At 48.0% G+C, this 19,495-nt stretch overlaps 1 protein-coding gene and 1 long non-coding RNA gene across 4 annotated transcripts in view; one reads left to right on the top strand and one right to left on the bottom strand.

Annotated features, from left to right (window-relative positions):
* Positions 1-19,495, top strand: part of TRIM67 (tripartite motif containing 67) — a 47,375-nt gene that overhangs the window by 12,750 nt on the left and 15,130 nt on the right. For all 3 annotated transcript variants that reach the window (XR_013992618.1, XM_081038881.1, XM_081038882.1), the window contains 2 exons: positions 17,639-17,734; positions 19,314-19,436. Coding sequence is in view for 2 of the 3 variants with exons in the window: in XM_081038881.1 (XP_080895007.1) it covers positions 17,639-17,734; positions 19,314-19,436 (219 nt within the window). In the remaining variant the exon portion in view is untranslated. The remainder of the gene's footprint in view (positions 1-17,638; positions 17,735-19,313; positions 19,437-19,495) is intronic.
* LOC308493122 lies at positions 14,055-16,505 on the bottom strand. Its single transcript, XR_013992624.1, has 3 exons — positions 16,283-16,505; positions 15,809-15,894; positions 14,055-15,086 (listed from the first exon to the last, which is right to left on the bottom strand). It is a non-coding gene; the product is annotated as an uncharacterized lncRNA (long non-coding RNA).

Genomic DNA, 19,495 nt, shown 5'->3' with positions numbered 1-19,495 from the left:
ACACTACTTCAAAGGAACATGTGCACCCATATGTTCATTGCAGCATTATTTACAATAGCCAAGATATGGAGGCAGCCTTGGTGTCCATCAATGGATGAGTAGATAAAGAGGAGGTGGTGGTACATGTATACAAATGGAATATTGCTTGGCCAGGGAAGGGAATGGGCTCTTGCCGTCTGTGGCAGCATGGATGGACCTGGAGGGTGTTGTGCTGAGTAGAGTATATAGATAGATGCAGTGTGATTTCACTTATATGTGGAGTCTAAAAAGCAAAATAAACAAACAATTGAAATAGAAACAAACTCATAGATACAGAGAACATTTTGATGGTTACCAGATGGCACAGGGGTTGGGAGGGTGAGTGGAAAAGGGTAAGGTATTAAGAAGTACAAATTGGTAGTTACAAAATAGTCACAGGATTGTGAAGTACAACATGGTGAATACAGTCAGTAATACGGTAATAACTGTGTATAATGCCAGGTGGGAACTAGACTAATAGGGGGATCACTTCTCAAATTATGTAAATGTCTAACCACTATGCTGTATACCTGAAATTAATATAAAATAATATTGAATGTCAACTGTAATTGGAAAATTAAAATGGAGGGGGAAAGAAGTCAGTTTTGGATTGGTCATCAGCTCTAGCTATTTTTAGATGGACAAGAGGGCTCATCTACTTATGCAAAAGGAATGAGGAACAAAACTAGATGCAAATGGCTGGTGCTAATGGTGTCTGAAACCAACCTGGAGTGTAAATGAGGAGAACAGAGGCCATACCCACCACACGCAGGAGGGAAAGCAGCAGAGGAGATGGGAGCTGAGTTGGGTCTCAAAGGATTGGAAGGATTTGGAGAGTGCAAAGGAAGGAGTCCAAACATAAAAGGCAAATGGTCTTCTTTGTAATGTGACCATGGAGAGAAAACTCTAACAGCAAGTCTCATGAAACATGAATGTCACAAAAACATTCTATTATGGTTAGCAATGGCTGGAGGTGGCCTGATCTTCATGAAGAAGCAGCTGTAGTTGCCGGGTGATAGAGAATGAACAGCTATTGTGCATTGGAAAAGTCAGGGTTCATGCAGCTGAGATCCAACCCCAAGCTGCCAATCGGAGCACCATCTGAGTTACTCTGTGATCTCTGGCTGTTTCTCAGGCCAGCCTGATCTTGCTGTGCTCAGTTTTACTTTTCTGCCAATTGAGTCTTCTCAGAGTCTCCATGGATATTCACTCTAATACTCCAGGCAGCCTTAAACATAAAATCCCACTTTACTACACTCTTCTTATTTATACCTACCAATGGTGTCTTGTAGCTAACAGATTTACAGTGTCTGGTTTCTTAATTCAAGCAACTGTATGCATCACATGCATAAATAAGACTGTACTTTGGATGTCTTGACAGCAAAGACTGTGTCTTTTTTTTTATCTTTGCACTCCTGGTATCCAGCAGAGCAGCTGGCACCCAGTAGGCCACAAGGAACATTTATTTGATAAATGAATGGTGTGTTAACACAAAAATGTATTCTGATAACAATGCCACAAGTAACTATTCCAGTGCAGTCCCTCTTAACTTCATGGGGAACTGGGAGCCAGCGATTCACGCAGGAAGGGATAGCCCAGGGAACTATAGAAAATGAGGGGAGAAGGAGTTATGGATTGTTCTGGGCCCCTTACTGAAGAGCTATCCACACTCACTAGCATGGCACTTCCTTTCTCCTTATATGCGATAGTGAATCAAACACATCGCGGACTTCATGGGATGACAGAAGCTAGCTGCACATATTGGCGTGAGTGTTCCCAGATGTTAGCGCTGCTCTGTCTTGTCCAATAGACTGACTGTAAGTTTACCAGACTGCCATCACTGAAATCTTTAGTGCTACCGAGGCAATAGAATATAGGGAAAAGGGAAATTTAGTTTAGAGGTGAAATCCTAAAACTCTACCATTCGTCATGGATTGACCTGCTATTAAATGAGATAATGCATTCTAAGCGCTTAAGGCGGTGCCTATCACATAATAAGTGCTCAGTAAAGGAAAGCCGCTTTCATCATCATCAATCATCGTGAGTGTCCAGGCCAAGCATGTGTCAAAAAAGAGACTGTTTCAGGGGCTGAAGTTGTGTGGAGCCCTCTTGTAGGATGGCTGAGAAGCAGCGTCTGCCCTACTAATGTACCTGTCACTCGGGGGGACACTTTATCATGTCGCATTGAGTGGGTGCTGGAGACCTTTATCCCAGCATTGCCTGGCCCAACCTTCTGATCGGCCATTGGCTGATATAATAGAAGGATCTGAACTGAAATCAAAAGGTCTAGGTTTGGTTCAGAGCTATATTTTTGGATAAGTTTCTTCAAAGTCCTCACACTTGAAAGGGGAGGGTGCCTGTTGTACCCACGACGTGCTCAGGTTACTGTGGTCCCCGAGGAACTCTCCCACTTCCCCTGTCCTCCAGAGAACCCAATGCTATATGAGTGACATGGACAAACAGCACTTGTAATGCGATTCCATTTAGTGAGTACATATGAAAGAACGTATGAGAATAGGGAAAAAAATTAAAAACTACACATAATGTATTAGTTTGCTAGGGCTGCTGCCACAAATTAACACAAACTGGGTGGCTTAAAATCACCAAAATGTAATGTTTCACGGCTCTGGAAGTCAGAAGTCAGAGATCAAGGTGGTGTCAGGGCCATGGCCCCCCTGCTTCATGGTTCCTTGGGAGGCCTTCTCCTGGTGTGTGTGTCTCTGTGTCCAAATTCCTCCCTGTTTATAGGGACCCCAGTTGTACTGGATAAGGGACCATGCTACTCCATCATGACCACCTCTTAACTAATTACATCTGAAAGGACCTTACCTCCTAATAGGTCACATTCTGAAGAATTGAGGATTAGGATGCCGGCATATGGATTTTTGTGGGACACAATTCAACCCACAGCATGTGACAACATTAATAACTAACCTAGGTGGGGAAATGAAACTAGGAAAGAGCTAACAATTGAAGGAAAATTAAATTACTAACCCACGCAAGTTAAGCCAGTTGTTTCTTTGAACCCTGAGAAAATACTTAGCCAGATCGAATTGCCTTCCCCCTGGCACTAGCAGACCCCAGACATACTAGGGTGTGGGGTTCAGATTCCGGTCATGGGTCGGGGAGAATGAAGACTTTGAGGTGGGGGGTTATGGGGTGTCAGGTGGGCAGCTCTGGACCACTGCGGGCACTGAAAACTCTGGGCAAACAGCAGGAGGACGGAGGGAGGAGAGACAGGTGGCTTCAAAGGGAGGCTCTTCATCCTTGTCACATCCCCTGAGGCCTGGTGACAATCACCAAAAATAATTATGTTAAAATATTTGCCATCCAGTGTTACAATAAGTAAGATTGGTGCTGCATTCGGGATGATTCTGATGGTTGAAAGTTCCGAATCAGAGGGAGTTTGGGGAAAGAGCAATGTGGCTGTTAGTTTTCAGTTGTAAAATTTCTTAGGTGCTCAAGGATGGAAATATGAAATGAGAGCTCAGTAACATATGAATTTTTTAAATGAAAATAGCTTCATTGTTTTTTCTGGTTGTAAAAGAATAATACTCATTGTTTAAAAATTCAGACAATACGGACAATATTTTGCAAAGAAAAATATGAAAAATCATCTGTACTCTTATAACATATATAATTACATTAATGGTATATATATATCAGGGGTGCCAAAAAATGTATATACATGACTTGTATTCATGTTTTATTATCAGTATATATTATTACAATTTTTTCCTTTCTTAAAATGTGTATACATTCTTTGGCACTCCCTGTGTATGCCATTTATTTATATATATAATTTTTAAATAAAAAATTTTAATGGGGCATTCTTATATGTGTTTGGTATAATATTTTTCTTTCCACTGAACAATCTATAGTGGAGATTGTCCTGTGTCAATAAATATAGAAATACATTGCCATTTGAATGCATGTGTGTTTTCAGTTATGTGAATAAAGCATAATTTGTTTAATCACTATTCCTGAACATTTAGACAGCTTACAAAGGTTTACCATTTTTAAAACTGCAATGACTATTCTTGCATATACATCTTTGCATGCTTATCCTATTATTCCCTTTAGGATAAAGTCCAATACAAACATTAAAATACGTTAGAGTCTACGGCCATACCACCCTGCACGCGCCCGATCTCGTCTAAAATACGTTAGAGATTTCTTTCTTACCTCTCCCTGAGTATATGAAGCCAGGATCTTGTCTCTAAGAAGCAAGTCTGAGGGTGCCCGTCTTCCCTCTCTGCCCGCCCCCACTGAAGCTGCACTGGGGGCTCTGGTCAAGGGTATTACATTGAAGTTCACAGCATGGAAGGTGGTGGAAGACGCAGTGAGAGACTGAGGGGTTGGATGACGCAGGGGGAGGAGGAAAAAAGTCACATGCTGTAATATAGTTAATTTTAGTTGTCACAGTGAAGAAGCCGGCACTATATCCCTCAACATAGATCCTGTAGGGGAGGAAGAGATCACCCAGGAGCATGTGGCTAGTAAAGGAAAGCCAAGTTGGCTGACTCGGGAGAACATCTCACCACATACTATTTGCTCACAATATTTTCTGCTCCCCTCGTGGAAGAGTTGCACTTCTTGCCCCATCTATACAAGGCTGGGCCATGTGACTTGCTTGGGTCACTGCAATGAGAGTGGAAGTGATATTGCCACCAGCCAGGAGAAGCTTGAAGGGCCAGTGTGTTTCTGCTGTAGGTCCTTGTCCTCTGCTATGAGGCTAGGACATCTCACATGTGTGGGATCCTTCAGCCTGGATCCTGAAATGCAGACGGCATGAAGTGAGGCACAGAGCACAGGTCACCTGCAATACGCATTCAGCTGAGCAAGGAGTAAATCTTTGTTGTTGGGAGCTTCTGAGTTGTGAGGGTGTGTTGCTGCAGCATAACTACTGTGTTTCCCAGAAAATAAGACCTAACTGGAAAATAAGCCCTAGTTAGGACCATCAGCCAGACGGACACATTTAGAACGTTATGACAATGTTCCAGAAAAAGATGACATGACTGTATTTGAATAAATGTAGATTGTTGTACATGAAAAAATAAGACACCCCCTGAACATAAGCCTTAATCCATCTTTTGGAGCAAAACTTAGTATAAGACCCACTCTTATTTTGGGGGAAACATGATAGTGTAAGCTGTGGGATATAGGTGCACTCTTTCCATCTCACTAACTTGCCTGTCTTCTCTAAGCCTTGCCCTGGTTGTTGGTCAGAATAGTTCTGTCTTTTCCTTTGGCTGCAGAAGAATGCAGACACACTTTTTCAACTTATAAGTGTCTTAGACCCATAGTTAGATTGCTCTTTAACTTGACTTTTAAAAATCTTGGGGGCTTTTTTCCATGATCTCCTGAGCTATAGAGAGATAAATGTTCCCTGTCACTCATACAACTTCTGGAGTGCCTATCCTGCAATGTGCAGTCAGCTGAGCAAGGAGTAAATCTTTGATTTACAAGGAGTAAATAAAAAAAAAACCAGACTGTCTTTTTGATTCCTTGGGTTTCCTTTGAACTTTTCTCTGTTCTGAATCTTTTCCTGGTAGTTTCATTTTGCTTAAAATCTATTTATTCTGCTATGGTAGAAATAAATTCAGCACTTTCTGAGCAAGTTTAAAAGTGATAGTTTGAGATATTTAGTATACACACAAGCATATTCTCCTTATAATATCTCTATGTGGCTAGTGACAAATGAGATCCATATAATCCTATTTTATAATAAGTTACCCCAAAGTGTAGAAGTGAAATTGCATGACCATTCTGATGTTGTATTGCATGCCAGAGGCAAAGAGAAAATAGGGCCCTGGTCCTTGCTTCTGATCCTTGGTTCATTTTATAAACTTTCCTATCATATCGTCCAAGAAAAAAAAATAATTTATTTATTCAACCAATACTTATTGGCTCTGCACTAGAAGCTCATACAAAAATGAAGCAAACGGGGTCTCCAGCCTCTAACAACGCACAATTTAGCAGAAGAAAGAGTAAACACACGATGACAGCGATGAGGTGTGGGGTGACGGGGGAGGGAGGCGCATAAAAGAAGCATCTCCTCTGGACTCGGGAGAGGCGGGCAGGCCAGACAGCGTGAGGGAACGACACTACAGCTGAGTTTTGAATGGTGACTATGGGCACTGGCAAAACCAGGGAAGGGCACATCTGGCAGCTGAACGGCCATGTAAAGGTGTAGAGGTGTGGCACAGCCTGACAGGTAGCACAAAGGTGATTTGTGTCAGAAGAATGGTACCTGCTGGCCCCCCTGCCTGTTAACTTCAAGAGGAACTGACAAGTCCATGTCCCAGGGGGGCAGGAATTTTCCAATTATTCTCAGTCTGGCTCCTGCACTTAGGAGCTCTTGAGAGTCATTTGGCAGTAACTGGCCCCCTTGGAATGAGAAGCAGCCATGCACCTGCAGGCATAATGGAGACTTGAGCCAATGCCTGGCGATATCACCCATCAGCTGTGCCTCTTCTTGTTTTGACCTCAGCACCAAGTCCCAGCCAAAGAAGTTGGGTTGGTGGCTCTGACATATCAATCTTGGCAGCTTGAGGATCCCTGTTGACAAGCTGGATGGCTCCCCCTGCATGCCCGGGGGCAGGAGTCACTCAGAACTCCTGAACTGTCAGAATCTGGGGAGTCGGAGTCTGAAGCCGAGTCGTGGTTGAGAAGACGCCTCTCACCACCAGCATCTCCACAGAGACTGTGTTTATCCATGTGCAGCGCGAATCACTAATTATAACGGCTGTCCTTGTGTCTTTTTAGCCTTCTAACCACTACACGTTAGACTTCTTTGTTGGGAGCAAAAAGACCCCAACTCTGGCTAACTTGAATAAAAGAGTGTTTATTGGAAAAATAACATTTTTTCCTCGTACTCACAGAATTAGAGGGTGCTTTGAGAGTTCAGGTTTGAACACACAGCGTCGTGTGTGTGGGTACCATCCAGAGCACTTCACACATATTAACTCACTTAACTCCACAATGACACTCTAAGTTTCCTCCTGCCATTATTCCCTCTCATATGGTTGAGGAAAACAGGGGAAAGGGGAGATTAAATATTTGCCCGAGGTCACAGAGAGTGTGAGCCGGATTTGGACCAGGCATTCTGGTCCCAAAGACTTTCACACATGCTACAGTTTGACAATTAAGTTCATGAACTCATCCTAGAAAAAGTGCTACATGCCTCACTGCTGAACATCATTATGGTCACCGTCAAAGTACTCCCCTTGGGAAGTTATGCACTGACGCCAGTGCCTAGTCCACCCTTCAAAGCAATTTTGGAACTCTTTCTGGAATGGCCATCAGAGCTGTAGTCGCATTACGCTTGATGTCCTGAATGTCATCAAAATGTCTTCCTTTCAACATTTCCTTTATCTTCAGGTAAAGAAAGAAGTCATTGGGGGCCGGATCAGGTGAGTAAGGAGGGTGTTCCAATACAGTTATTTGTTTCCTGGCTAAAAACTCCCTCACAGACAGTGCCGTGTGAGCTGGTGCATGGTCGTGATACAAGAGCTATGAATTGTTGGCGAAAAGTTCAGGTCATCTAACTTTTTCACGCAGCCTTTCCAGCACTTCCAAATAGTAAACTTGGTTAACTGTTTGTCCAGTTGGTACAAATTCATAATGAACAATCCCTCTGATACCAAAAAAGGTTAGCAGCATCGTTGCAACAAGTTCGCGAACTTATTTGTCCAACCTTGTAGAGCAGGATCAGCGAGGATGGTCTAGCGGCATGAGTCCTGTCAGGGCTTGTTAGGAACAAATGCCCGTCTCCCTAGATCCCTTGGTCCCTTGGTTCAATTTTGAATTCCAGGGAACTGGCATCCTACGTAGATCAGGGCCTGCCCCTGGTTGGGGTGAAGGCAGTGGTATTAGGGCCCTGATTCCAGTTCCACTAGACTGTACCCAGTGGGGAAAGACAATCTCTCAAAGCAAAACTGGGGTACTGTTACGAAGCATAACTCGGAAGCCAGCAGCAGGAGAGCAGTGGTTCCTTGCCTGGAGAAGCCCTCTCTGGGGTCTTGTTAACTCAGACGCACCATCAGTAAGTACAGTGCCAGCTCCAGACCCAGGGCTTTCCATGCACATGCTCACTGAAACCTAGAACCCCTTTGGGGCATGTGTCATGACCCCATTTCACAGGTGAGGACACAAAGCTTCAGAGAGAGTAGCAACTTGGTCACATAAAATTAGGGTTTGAATTCAGGCCCTGACTCCAAAGCCCAGTGCCAGGGATCATTGGATAGTCACCTGGCAAGGCATCCAAGCATGGGGCGGTCAGGTCAGGGAGGGTCAGCTTACTCTGCTCTTGGGGCCTGAGCTCGGGCAGCCGAGCTGTGGCCTGGGCTTCCAGGGAGCAGACTACGTCACTCACCATCTCCCTGAGTGGCTGGCTCAGAGGACAATGTTCATCTGCAAGAAGCTCTGAGTCAAGCCAGCCAAAGTGTGGTTATACTGCAGCTATTCCTGCCACCTGTCCCTGTTGACAGGATCACATGGCCTTTACCTGAACCTCTCTGTGAGCAAGGAGCCTCCCCTTCCCATGGGCCACCCTGCACCCCACCCACCTACATTGGAAGGGTCAGAGGAAAGAAGAGGGTCTGTCTCTGTTTTCTCTCTTCTGAGGTGGGAGGGAATCTAAAATTGCCCAAAGGGGTGGAGCTCAGGAGCTCCCTCCAGGTGGGACCCGTAGAGGCCACTGAGTGAGCTGGGAGAGCCAGACAGGGCAGGCGGGAGGTAAGGCCAGACAGGAGCCAGGTTCAGAGCCCTTGGAAATAGAACTAGAGGCCAACCACAGCTACACCGGGGACCTCCACCCAAGGGAGCCAAGCCTCTTCCCTGCCTTTCTGCTGCACCAGAGCCCATGGCATTGTATTCAGTGAGCTGAGAAAACACTGCTAAGTCTGTTCCATGAGGACAGTGCTGGGACACAAGGATGGGTTAACCTCACTACCAGTCCCGGTCCAGGGAGAGATGCAGGGAAGTGGACAAGTAACTACATCACAGGACCACGGTGATCAGGGCTGTAACTGCGGGTGAGCAAGTGCCTGGGAGAACAGAGAACGGGTCCCACACACTCATGGAGTCTGGGAAGACTTCTTGGAGAGGGACTGTAGCTGCTTACATGTCCCCCACTTCAGTTCTCGCCTCGCATACCCTTCCAGTGTAATAGTGTGAAGTGGTGACTTCTACTCAGAAATATATATTTGGTCTTTGTCCAGGTTCCTGGGACGGAATCCATGGACTATCCTTAGTGATGAGAGTAGTAAAGCTGTCATGTTATGTTAATGAGGTGACTTTGGGACAGCCCCCATGTCACCTAAAGATAGGGGTTGGTTACCTGGAGCACCAACCTTGTGATCAGAGCATTAGACCTTTCAGACCCACCCCCCAACCTCTGGAGAGGGGAGAAGGGTGGGAAGTTGAATCAATCACCAATGGCCAATGACTTCATCACTCCTGCCTCTGTAATGAGGTCTCCATAAAACCCCAAAGGCATGGGTTGGGAGAGCTTCCGGGTCAGTGGACACGTGGACATTCAGGGAGAGTGACCTGCCCAGAGAGGTCATGGGAGCTCTGCACCCCTTCCCACACCTTGCTCTGTGCATCTCGCCCATCTGCTATTCCTGAGTTCTGTCCTCTTACAATAAACCCGGGACCTGGTTGGTAAATAAACTGTTCCGAGTTCTGTGAGCCACTGTAGGAAATCAATCCAGCACAAGGAGGAGGTCGTGGGAACCTCCAATCTATAGCCATCGATAGCTGGTAGGTCAGAGGCACAGGTGACAACCTGGATTGTGATTGGCGTCTGAAGGGATGCAGCTAATCTCGTAGGACTGAGCCCTTACCCTGTGGGGTCTGACACTATCTCCAGGTAGTGTCAGAGTTGAGCTGAATCGTAGGACACCCAGGTGGTATTGGAGAATTGCTTGGAGTGGGGAAAACCTCACAATTAGAATTGGAGTCAGAATCATGAACAGAAAGGTCTTTTTGAGAGCTGAGTTCTGTGACTGTGTCACTAATCCCTTGCACTCCTCACTTGCATTAGGACTAGGTTCAATGGGGGTGGAGTTGACATACAGCCTCTATCTTATTCCCGTTGGATGCACTCTCAGCTCTCCCGTGGGGCCGTTAGGCCTCACTGCTGTGCAGGCAGAGAGCCCAGGCTGAAGGGAATGTCACTTTGACACATACTGGAAGTTGCTATGGCAGTTCCCTAGGCAGCTGCACATTTGAAACTTTAATGGAGTGGAGAATGAAGCTCAGGTCTGACAGCATCACTACTGGTAAACATTCAGCTGCCGGGGACAGAGAGCTGCTGGACAGCAAGATGTGGCCAGGAGCTGAGGGACTGTCCCCGCCCACCAGCTCTGCCTGTGAGGGATTTGGGTGGAAAATCAGGTTTTCTCCTTCCTCCATCTAGGGTGAGTATCTGAAAGGCAGCACAATGCTAAGAGCATGGCTTTGAGTTGAGTCCTGGCTCCACCTCTTGTAGCTATGTGATCTGGATCAAACTGCTTCAACTCTCTGAGCCGCAGTCTTGTATTCTGTATAATGGGGATAATAATAGCACTTCCCTAATAGGTTGTGAGGAATCAACTAAATTGCGTGTGTAAAGGCTCAGCGCTTAGTGAACACTGTCTGTTATTACAGCTCTGGCTAGCCCTCCGATGTCCCCTGAGTCAGACAGCTGTGCCACTGCAGAACAGGGCAGGCAGCTGGTTTTCCTCTGTAGCGCCAGAACTACACCTTTCTCAGCAAGACCTGCCCTTCTGGCCTCAGGGGTGGATCTCTGTGGAGTAGATGTCAGTTCCATGGGCGGGTCTTGTCCTGATCCCTGCCTCGTGCCCTCAGAAAGCAGAAGAGGATCCAGGTGAGAACTTCCATCAGACATAGTTTCTGGTCACTGCTGTGTGCCAGGCACCCGGCTCCGGGCTGGGAACGTGACACTGAACACACCCACCAGGACCTCATCAAGCACATTAGGTGTCTAAGGTAGCAGATGTTGACACTTCAGTGACCACATGTGAAATGAGGTTACAAAGGATGAATTCAATCGCCAGGTGTGGCAACCTGACTAGTGACCTCCAAGGATGTCCATGTCCCAACCCCTGGATCTGGGACTAGGTCACAGTGCATGGCCCAAGGGACTTTGCAGATGTGATTAAATTAAGGATCTTGAGAGGAGGAGATAATCCTGGATTATTACTCAGTTGAATCCAATGTCATCTCAAGGGGCCTTCTAAGAGGGAGTCAGGAAGGCCAAGGTCAGTAGTAGGAGATGAAAAGACAGAAACAAGAGGTTGAGTGATGCAAGGAGCCAAGGAATGTGGCGCCTTTCGAAGCTGGAAGAGACAGGACACGGATTCTGCCTCAGATCCCCCGGAAGGAATCAGCCCTGCTGACACCTGGCTTTTAGCCAGTAGGCTCCTTTGGGACTTCTGGCCTCCAGATCGCTAGGAAAATAAGCCCGCGTTGTTTTAGGTCACTAAGTTCGCGGTAACTTGTTAGAGCAGCCACTGGACAAATACACCATAGAACTCACAGCAGGGGGACTCAATGAGTGTGAGGGACCAAGGAAAGGTACATCCTCTCAGTATTCTCTTGTTTTGCACCAGCCCTGGGTGGCGGCAGTAAAGGTGGGGGGTCCTCACAGATAACAGTTCTGCAGGGTCCACAGAATGATGGCCACAGCCTCCATCTGGAGGTTCTGGGGTCGGAGGCAGCGTCCATGCACTGCACGGGCGTCTGGGAGCCCCATTCAAGTCCCCCATCTCCTCCTTACTGGCTCAGGTTGCAGATCCTCTGAGCTGTTTTGCCTCAGGACCCCCCCAAATCTGGGCCACATCCACTGGACAAAGAAGCTGCCACCATCATAGTTCTTCCACCAAAGGCCCTTTCTCCTTCTGGGAGGTGGTCCCCTCAACCTAGGACCACAGTCTAATGTGGAAGAGACTTGCCACCCAAAAATGTCCCCCTCACAGCAAATACTGACCTGCTCTTTGCCCAAGTGACTTCTACCCAAGGGGCCGCCCCATCCTTCATACCCAGGGTGCAATCTCCATGACCTGGCTCCTTGGGGGTGGGGGCTAGATTCTGGGAACTGAACTGGGAGGGGGGATTTTGTGGGACTGTGGGATCCAGAAGGTCTGGCTGCTGCTCCCTCTGGGAGGGTCTGTCCCAGTCCCCATTTCAGGACCCTGTGTGGACCCAATCCCCTCCCCATCCAGGGCCTCCCTGTGCCCCTCGCCCTGCTCCCATCCCGTGGGTTGTCCCAGGGAGGGGACTGCTTCTGTGTTCTCCATTCTCCAGCTCTATCATGGCACATGCTTCCTTAGTAAGAACAACCGAGGCCCACCACCACATCTCTGCTGACGAGGGCAGATCTACTCAGTATGGTTACTGGGCTCTAGGAGCCTGTGGCTGGCAGTTCAGAGACTGGAACACAAAGCCGGCTGCTCTGGGGCGGGGTTTCCCAGCGCTGGGCAGGTTGCTCAGGAAGGGAGAGGGCAGGACCAGATGGAGGATCCTTCTGGATTTCAAGCAGAGGCAGTGAGTGGAAGCACATCAGAAATCCCGTCGAGGATGAACAAATTGGGCTGGATCAGTGGAGGCAGTTAACTAGAAATAGTTAATGCCCAGAAGTCGTGAAAAGCATCTCAATCAACAAGGTAGGGCCAGACTGCCAGAGCCTGGGACCATGTAGGGCTCTGTGCCCCCGAAGCGGTGGGTTCAGAGTGGCCACATGGCCATTTTAATTATGCCCAGCATGCGAGAGGATTGAGACCTGAGTCGCTTGGGGGAGTGAGTCAGACAAAATCGGGAACAAAATGGCTGCACCAGCTCAGACATCTGTGGAGTACTTTCCACATATAAGGCCCTGTTGCCGTCCCAGACGCACCACACAGGCTTGCAGGGCACTGGGGGTGTGAAACTGGCCAACAGGACCGGAGAGCTGAGGCACCTCCCCAGGCAGTGTGGTATGTCCTAGGAGGGTTCAAAGTACACGCTCCATTCGGTGAGGGGAGCAAACGCGTCAGGAGGAGGTGGAGTTTGGAAGGGTCTTTGTAGATGGATTGAAAGTTCACAGGCGACAGTCAGAGCAGGAGAGGGAGAGCATATGAGGTCGAGGGGACTGCAGGGGCCAAGGCAGGGGGGAGGAAAGCCAGGGATGGCCGCGTCCAGTTTGACCAAAGGGTAGAAACCACAAGGACAGCACTGGGAGGTAAGGCTGGCGAGGGCCTTGGACACTGAGCTAAGGGGAACGGTGCACATTGGTGAGTGGGGAGACGACATGGTCGGAGCCGTCTCTGGGAGACAGTGGTCAGGGGGTTATTTGGCTGTGCAGGACTCAATTTTCTGGAGTGACTTTTAGTGGTGATCTTCATTAAGTAATAGGACATTTCCTCTGCCAATGCACGTGGACAGCACTGAACCCCAAATTCTGCCAGTTGATGGAGCTGATAGTTCTACTGGGGGCTTTGCCTGTTTTTCACTTGGCAGTGTGTTCCCCAAACATTAGTAGATGGTGTTAGCTGCATTCAGACAGACATTAGAATTACCTGGTCTCATTCCTCCACATCCTACAAGCCTATGGATAGTAGTTTCCTTGAGAGGGGCCCCTAGTTTCTAGGCTTTTTATAGTCAAATAAGAATGGCCTCTAATTAGCTCTATGATCTTAGGTAACATCACAGAAAGAAGCATCTAACGAATGTCTACTCTGCATCAGGCATGGTGCCCATACTTGGTCACAGACCATTTAATAGGAAAATACTAATATATTTGTGTATTCCTTTATAGTTAAATTTTACTAGAATCTCAGTTTTTTCGTGTGTAAAGGGAGAGGTTGGGCTGAACCATGTCTAGTCCCTTCGTGTCTCTCTGTATGCATGTCTGTTGGGTAATCCTGATGTTAGAGGACAAGGACCAAGGTTAGAAGGAGGCAACTTAGGGGCTTCTCCACAAAGACCATGGAAAACATAAGAATTCTCTCTGAAGCTGTGTGAACTGAAAATATAAGTAGGCCCTAGTTAGGTAACTTAGAAAAGTTCATGTCTCAGTTTATTTGGGCTGCTGTAGCAAAATACCGTAGACTGAGTGGCTTAAAACACAGAGATTTATTTCTCACAGTTCTGGAGGCTGGAAGACCAAGATCAAGGTGCCAGCCAACTCTGCTCCTCATGAGGGCTCTTTTCCTGCCTTGCAGACGGCCGCCTTCTCTCTGTACCCTCACATGGCCTTTCCTCCTTGTGTGACCACTCTGTGCCTCTCGTAAGGGCACCTAGGGGGCTCCACGCTCATGACCAAATTACCTCCCAAAGGGCCAACCTCCAACTATCATTGAATTGGGAGTTAAGGCTTCAACATACAGATTTGGGGGGACACAAACATTGTCTATAACATTTCACATATGATGGACCCAGATTGAGCAATTACAGAGGATTTGAGAAATGCCTGACTTATCTTACTAAGCATAATTGTAAGAACTCTTATGAGGTAGGGACTATTATTGCCATTCCCATCTTACAGGTGAGGACACTACAGAACAGAGATGAAGTATTTTCCTAAGACACACAGCTCACAAGTGACAGAGCCAGGACTCGCACCCTAGTAGCCCAGGGCCCTCGTGGTTAATGTATCGTAACACATTGTCAGGCCACCTGGAATGGACGGAGAAGGCAGGAAACTGCCCTGTGCCACTAAAGCTACTCCTTGGGGCTGCGGGTGAAGACGTGACACTGGGCAGGCGGGGAGACGGTTTGACCCAGTATGGACATACTTGTATTTTTCAGCTGTCCATCTAAACTCAGAAAACATAGGAATGTAATTCTAACCTTAAAGAAACAGGAAGACTAAAATGCAACTTTTTGATTCAGGTTAAAGTCCACTCAATCATAATTTTTTTTTCATGTTCTGCCTGAATATTTCCTTTCTTTCCAAAAGTTTGGTGTAAACAACATCCACAGAAACGAAACAATCCATTCACATTTCTCAGACTGCAGGCTCTTCTCTCAGACTAGAGCAGGATGATTTTCAGTGTCCTCTGCTAGCATTCTATTAGTCCCTGTGAGAAAGAAGTGCATGTCTCAAAAAACTGAAGCCAAATAAGCATGCCATACTTGCCGATGAGTACCACTGGGTCCTGGGCGTGGGGGCGGGGTATGCTGGATGGGGGGGCGGGAGCCTCTCTAGACAGCATTCAGAAGCAGACGGAAAGGTCCGACAGCAAATCTGGTGAGCCTGGGAGCAGTGTCTACTGAGCTGTGAAATAATTCCCCTTTCAGCCGGCATTTGCCTGAGGTCTCTGATCTCCTTCAAAATCACTCTGTTCTGGGCTCCTTGCCAAGCTCCTCGGTCTACTTACCAAGCAGGAAGCAGGTCAGCAAACCTGGGATGGGTTGGGCGCTGGGAGGCTGGTGCTGGCTCCCAGGACCAGCAGAGGGGATAGGACCCTTCCTAATGTGACCTCTCGGGGCTTCTGGCCAGCAAAGGCCACTAATAGTGGTGGTGGGTGTGCTGGGGTCTGTCCCACTTCAGCACGCATCTCACATAAGCAACCACTCTGCTTTCTAGTTAGCCAGCGAGCAGTGTTGGAGCCCCGGTTTACGCCAGCACCACTGGCTAGAAATGAAAATAGAAGACCAAGTCCCCACCATCGAGGACTGAACAGGTCCTCAGGGAGGGAACTGGTGCAGCCTCAGCGGGAAGTGTGCTGGGGAGGGAGATGCAACTCTTTTCTGGACGCTGACAAACTTCTATTGATGACCCCCGTTGTTAATGACTCACTTGGGGCCTGTGAACGGAGCGAACATGTCAGTCTCCTTCCGAGGCAGGTATCTGGGGACAGATGAGTTGTCCTAGGAGGTGCAGCCCTGGAAGGACAGGTGCAAAGATCTGGGCTGTGGTGGTTGAAACTTAACCTATTAAATGAAATAAAACTCCCAGCCCCCCAGGCTGCATTAGTCACCCTTCAAGTGTTCAGTCGCCTCCTATGGCTGGTGGCTGCCACGCTGGACAGAGCAGACATAGAACATTTGTCATTCCCATAAGTCCTACTGGGTATTTTTTCCGTATCGATAATGGCAGTAGAGAGTGTGACACGCTGGGTGAGCTCTGGAGGGATGTGCCCACGTCAGTTGAGGTGGGGGTAGGGATGGTGACGCCAGTGGAGAAAGGAAAACTTCTCCAAGGAGCTACATGTAAGCTGAACCCATCTGACGTTCACAGCTTTCTCCCAGCAGGACAGACCCCAAACCTCACCTGGTCTCGCCTTGAATGTAAGTGTTCCCCGAGCCTGAGGCCCCTTCCTGCTCGTTGCACGTGTCTCCCTGTGTCTCACCCTTCCCATGGCTTCACGTGCCTTCTTCTTCAGAGATGTTCAGCTGAGGCTGTTTGTACGAAACCCTCCAGCAGGTCTCGAGCTGCGTCGGAGCTTGCCGGAGGGCTTGTTAAAAGGCAGATCCCTGGCTGTCACCCTGTGTCTGAGCAGTAGGCCAGAGAACTTGCATTTAATACAAGGTCCAGGGACCACACTTTGAGAACCACCGATATGGTTCACAGAGTCACACTCGCTGATTCACTCATTCACCAAGCACTCGTTTAATGCACGGTTACCCAATGCCCTTCCTGCAGTCCAGGCAAGGTCCCGGTTCTGGGGAGTCTACATTTCAGGGAGGGGAGACAGACTGAAAAAGAACCTATGTGGGGTGGTGATGGAAGTTATGAAAATGGATAAAGCAGGGCGAGAGGAGAGGTGTCACGACAACGTGACATTTGAGCAGAGACCTAAAGAAAATGAGGGGCAGGAGAGGGCAGGATATGACCTTGGCCTTTCTGGCCCTGTTTTTCTCCTTCCTCAGCGTTTTAATGTGAAAAATGAGGTCATGTTAAAAAGCAAGGTCATCAGTCTATAAATAGCTAAGTTTTGAAGACAGATTTGATCGTGTGTGTATGTGTTTTGTTAAAAAGAAACATGATGCTGAAAGTCATAGATTTGGCCCCAGCTCGCAGTTCCACCTTTGGGTCCCAGCTGCCTTTGTCTGAACCCCACTCTGAAGGGTGGAGAGTCCCTAGGGCTAAGGAGCCTATATCTCCTTCTAGATGATGCCTCAGGATTCCCAGCCTTTTCCAGGGCCCGTGAGCCTCTCTCCCAGCCACGTCCCTCAGGCCAAAAGGCTATGAGCAGGGATGTGGTGGGTGGACTTGGAATAAGACCTGGGCTGTATAGGCAAAAGGGTCTGCAAATCCTGCTGATGACGGATAGAGCTGCTGGGGGGAGGGGCTCGGACCAGGCCGAGGGCTCTGATGCCTTCTTGTCCTGGGTTCTTCCAACATCACCAGCAGCCTGTGGGCTCGAACCAATCAGCTGAGCGCTCCGTATTCTCGCAGTTTGGGGGTCCAGACAGCAGACTGGGGGTCAGTCAACATTATCAACCATTGCTGGGAAGATGAGCATGTGCTGTGGGTGCCATGAGTCTGTCCATCAGGGTCCCTTCATAAAGGACAGCTTGTGGGCGGGGTTAGCTCTCCCCCCTCTTAGAAGCACAAGTCTTTATGATGACGTGCAAACTGTGTGCCTTTAACATCTTGTTTTCCTTTTCAACCTGTGCGTTTCAGGCCCAACTGTCTCAGGCCTTAAATGGAGTTTCCGATAAGGCAAAAGAAGCGAAAGAGTTCCTGGTTCAGCTGAAGAACATTCTGCAGCAGGTCCAGGTGAGTGAAGCCTGGCGGTGGGAGGGCAGTGGGTGCAGAACGCTCACCAGACATTCCCAGAAGAAAGGAAGGTGTGCTCAGCATGGTAGGTCTGCTTGTCCTACCGCACAGCCTCAGGCAGCAACACACTCAGGCCACCGACACCCAGGTGACGCTGACACGGGCTCAGTTAGAGGGGGTTGCAGAAAGAGCTGGAAAGAAGCCATGCGGCACGCTGCATAGGTAGGTCATCCTATGTGGTATCTGTCTACGGTGCTTTTGTACCCATGTCATCAGTGCATCAGAATATAAATGCGTCATTTACTACGTGTGTGTACTTATGAAAACCCATGCTGTCCACATCCTGAGCCTGACATGCATCAATAAGGCACCATCTGTGGCCTCGGGAGCTCTGTCTGTAGGGGAGAATGCATACGCGTGTGCTCCATACGAACGTGTACGTGGAGGAACTGTTCACACATGTGATGACCAGGTAAAGCGTCCCAGTGTCAGGATGGAGGAAAGGAACTGAGGGCACCGAATCCTTAACCAGCCAATAGAACCGTCCTTCCTAACGAGCTCAAGTGCAGACTCAGCCACAAGGCATTTTCAGTCATGTTTCTCATGTTTCAGAGACACGAGATATATGAGTTTGGTGGGGCTGCTGCAACAAAGTACCACAGACAGAGTGTTTTAAACAACAGGAATGTATTGTCTCACAGTTCTGGAAGCTAGAAGTTCAAGTTCAAGGTGTGGGCAGGGTTGGTGTCTCTTGAGGCCTCTCTCCTGGGTGTGCAGACGGCCGCCTTCTCTGTGTCTTCACATGGTCGTCCTGTGTGTGTCTGTGTCCTAATCGCCTCTTGTTATATGGACCTCAGTCCTAATGGATGGGGGGGCCACCTTAGTTACCTCTTTAAGGGCCTGTCTCCAAAGACAGTCATTTTCTGGGGTACTGGGCTTAGGGCTTCAACACAGCAAATTGGGCGGGGGAGGCAGGCACAATTCAGTCCATAACATGAGGCCAAATTCATGCTGATCTTAGAGACCTAGAAGGATTTTTTTTTTAACTGAGAAAGACAGACCCTACAGCATGAGCACGGGATTTTTTGAGGTTGTTTTACTGGTTTTTTATTATTAAAAGCAAAAGAATGTGTTACACAAATTTTGGAAAGTAGAGAATAATAGCTAGAACTAAGAAAAATTTCACCAATATCTGACCACCTGACGTGACCACCTCCCCATTTTGACACCATGTTCCATTATTTCAGACACATGCATGCACGTACACACACGCTCGTGTACACACATATGGGATTTTGCTATACACAACTTGTAACCTGCTTTTTTCCTTCTTAATAGTCTCTCTTGAGCATTTCCCATGGCATTAAAAACTCTCTCTGAACAGGCTTTGTATGACTACAGAATACATCACCACAGAGATGAGCCAAGATCCATGGTACCCCTCTCCTAACTCATAGCTACATGTTTCCAATTGAATCGCATCACAGATGCTTCCAGGACGAGCTACTCTAAACTACGTTTGTCTAGCACTCACCAGATTTCAGCATGCCTTCTCCCTAAAGTTCTCTGCTTCCCCCAGGAAAATGGACTGGACTACGAAGCCTGCCTAGTCGCTCAGTGTGACGCACTGGTCGATGCTTTAACTCGGCAAAAAGCCAAGCTGCTCACCAAGGTCACGAAAGAGAGGGAGCACAAGTTGAAGGTAGGTCCCTGGGGTACTGGCGCCCTCAGTCCCATCACAGCCTCTGCACCCAGCATGCG

Source organism: Rhinolophus hipposideros (genome assembly GCF_964194185.1).
Source record: "Rhinolophus hipposideros genome assembly, chromosome: 26".
Taxonomy (NCBI): Eukaryota; Metazoa; Chordata; class Mammalia; order Chiroptera; family Rhinolophidae; genus Rhinolophus; species Rhinolophus hipposideros.
Note: the sequence above shows the minus strand (reverse complement) of the source record. Positions and strands in the feature narration are given on the sequence as shown.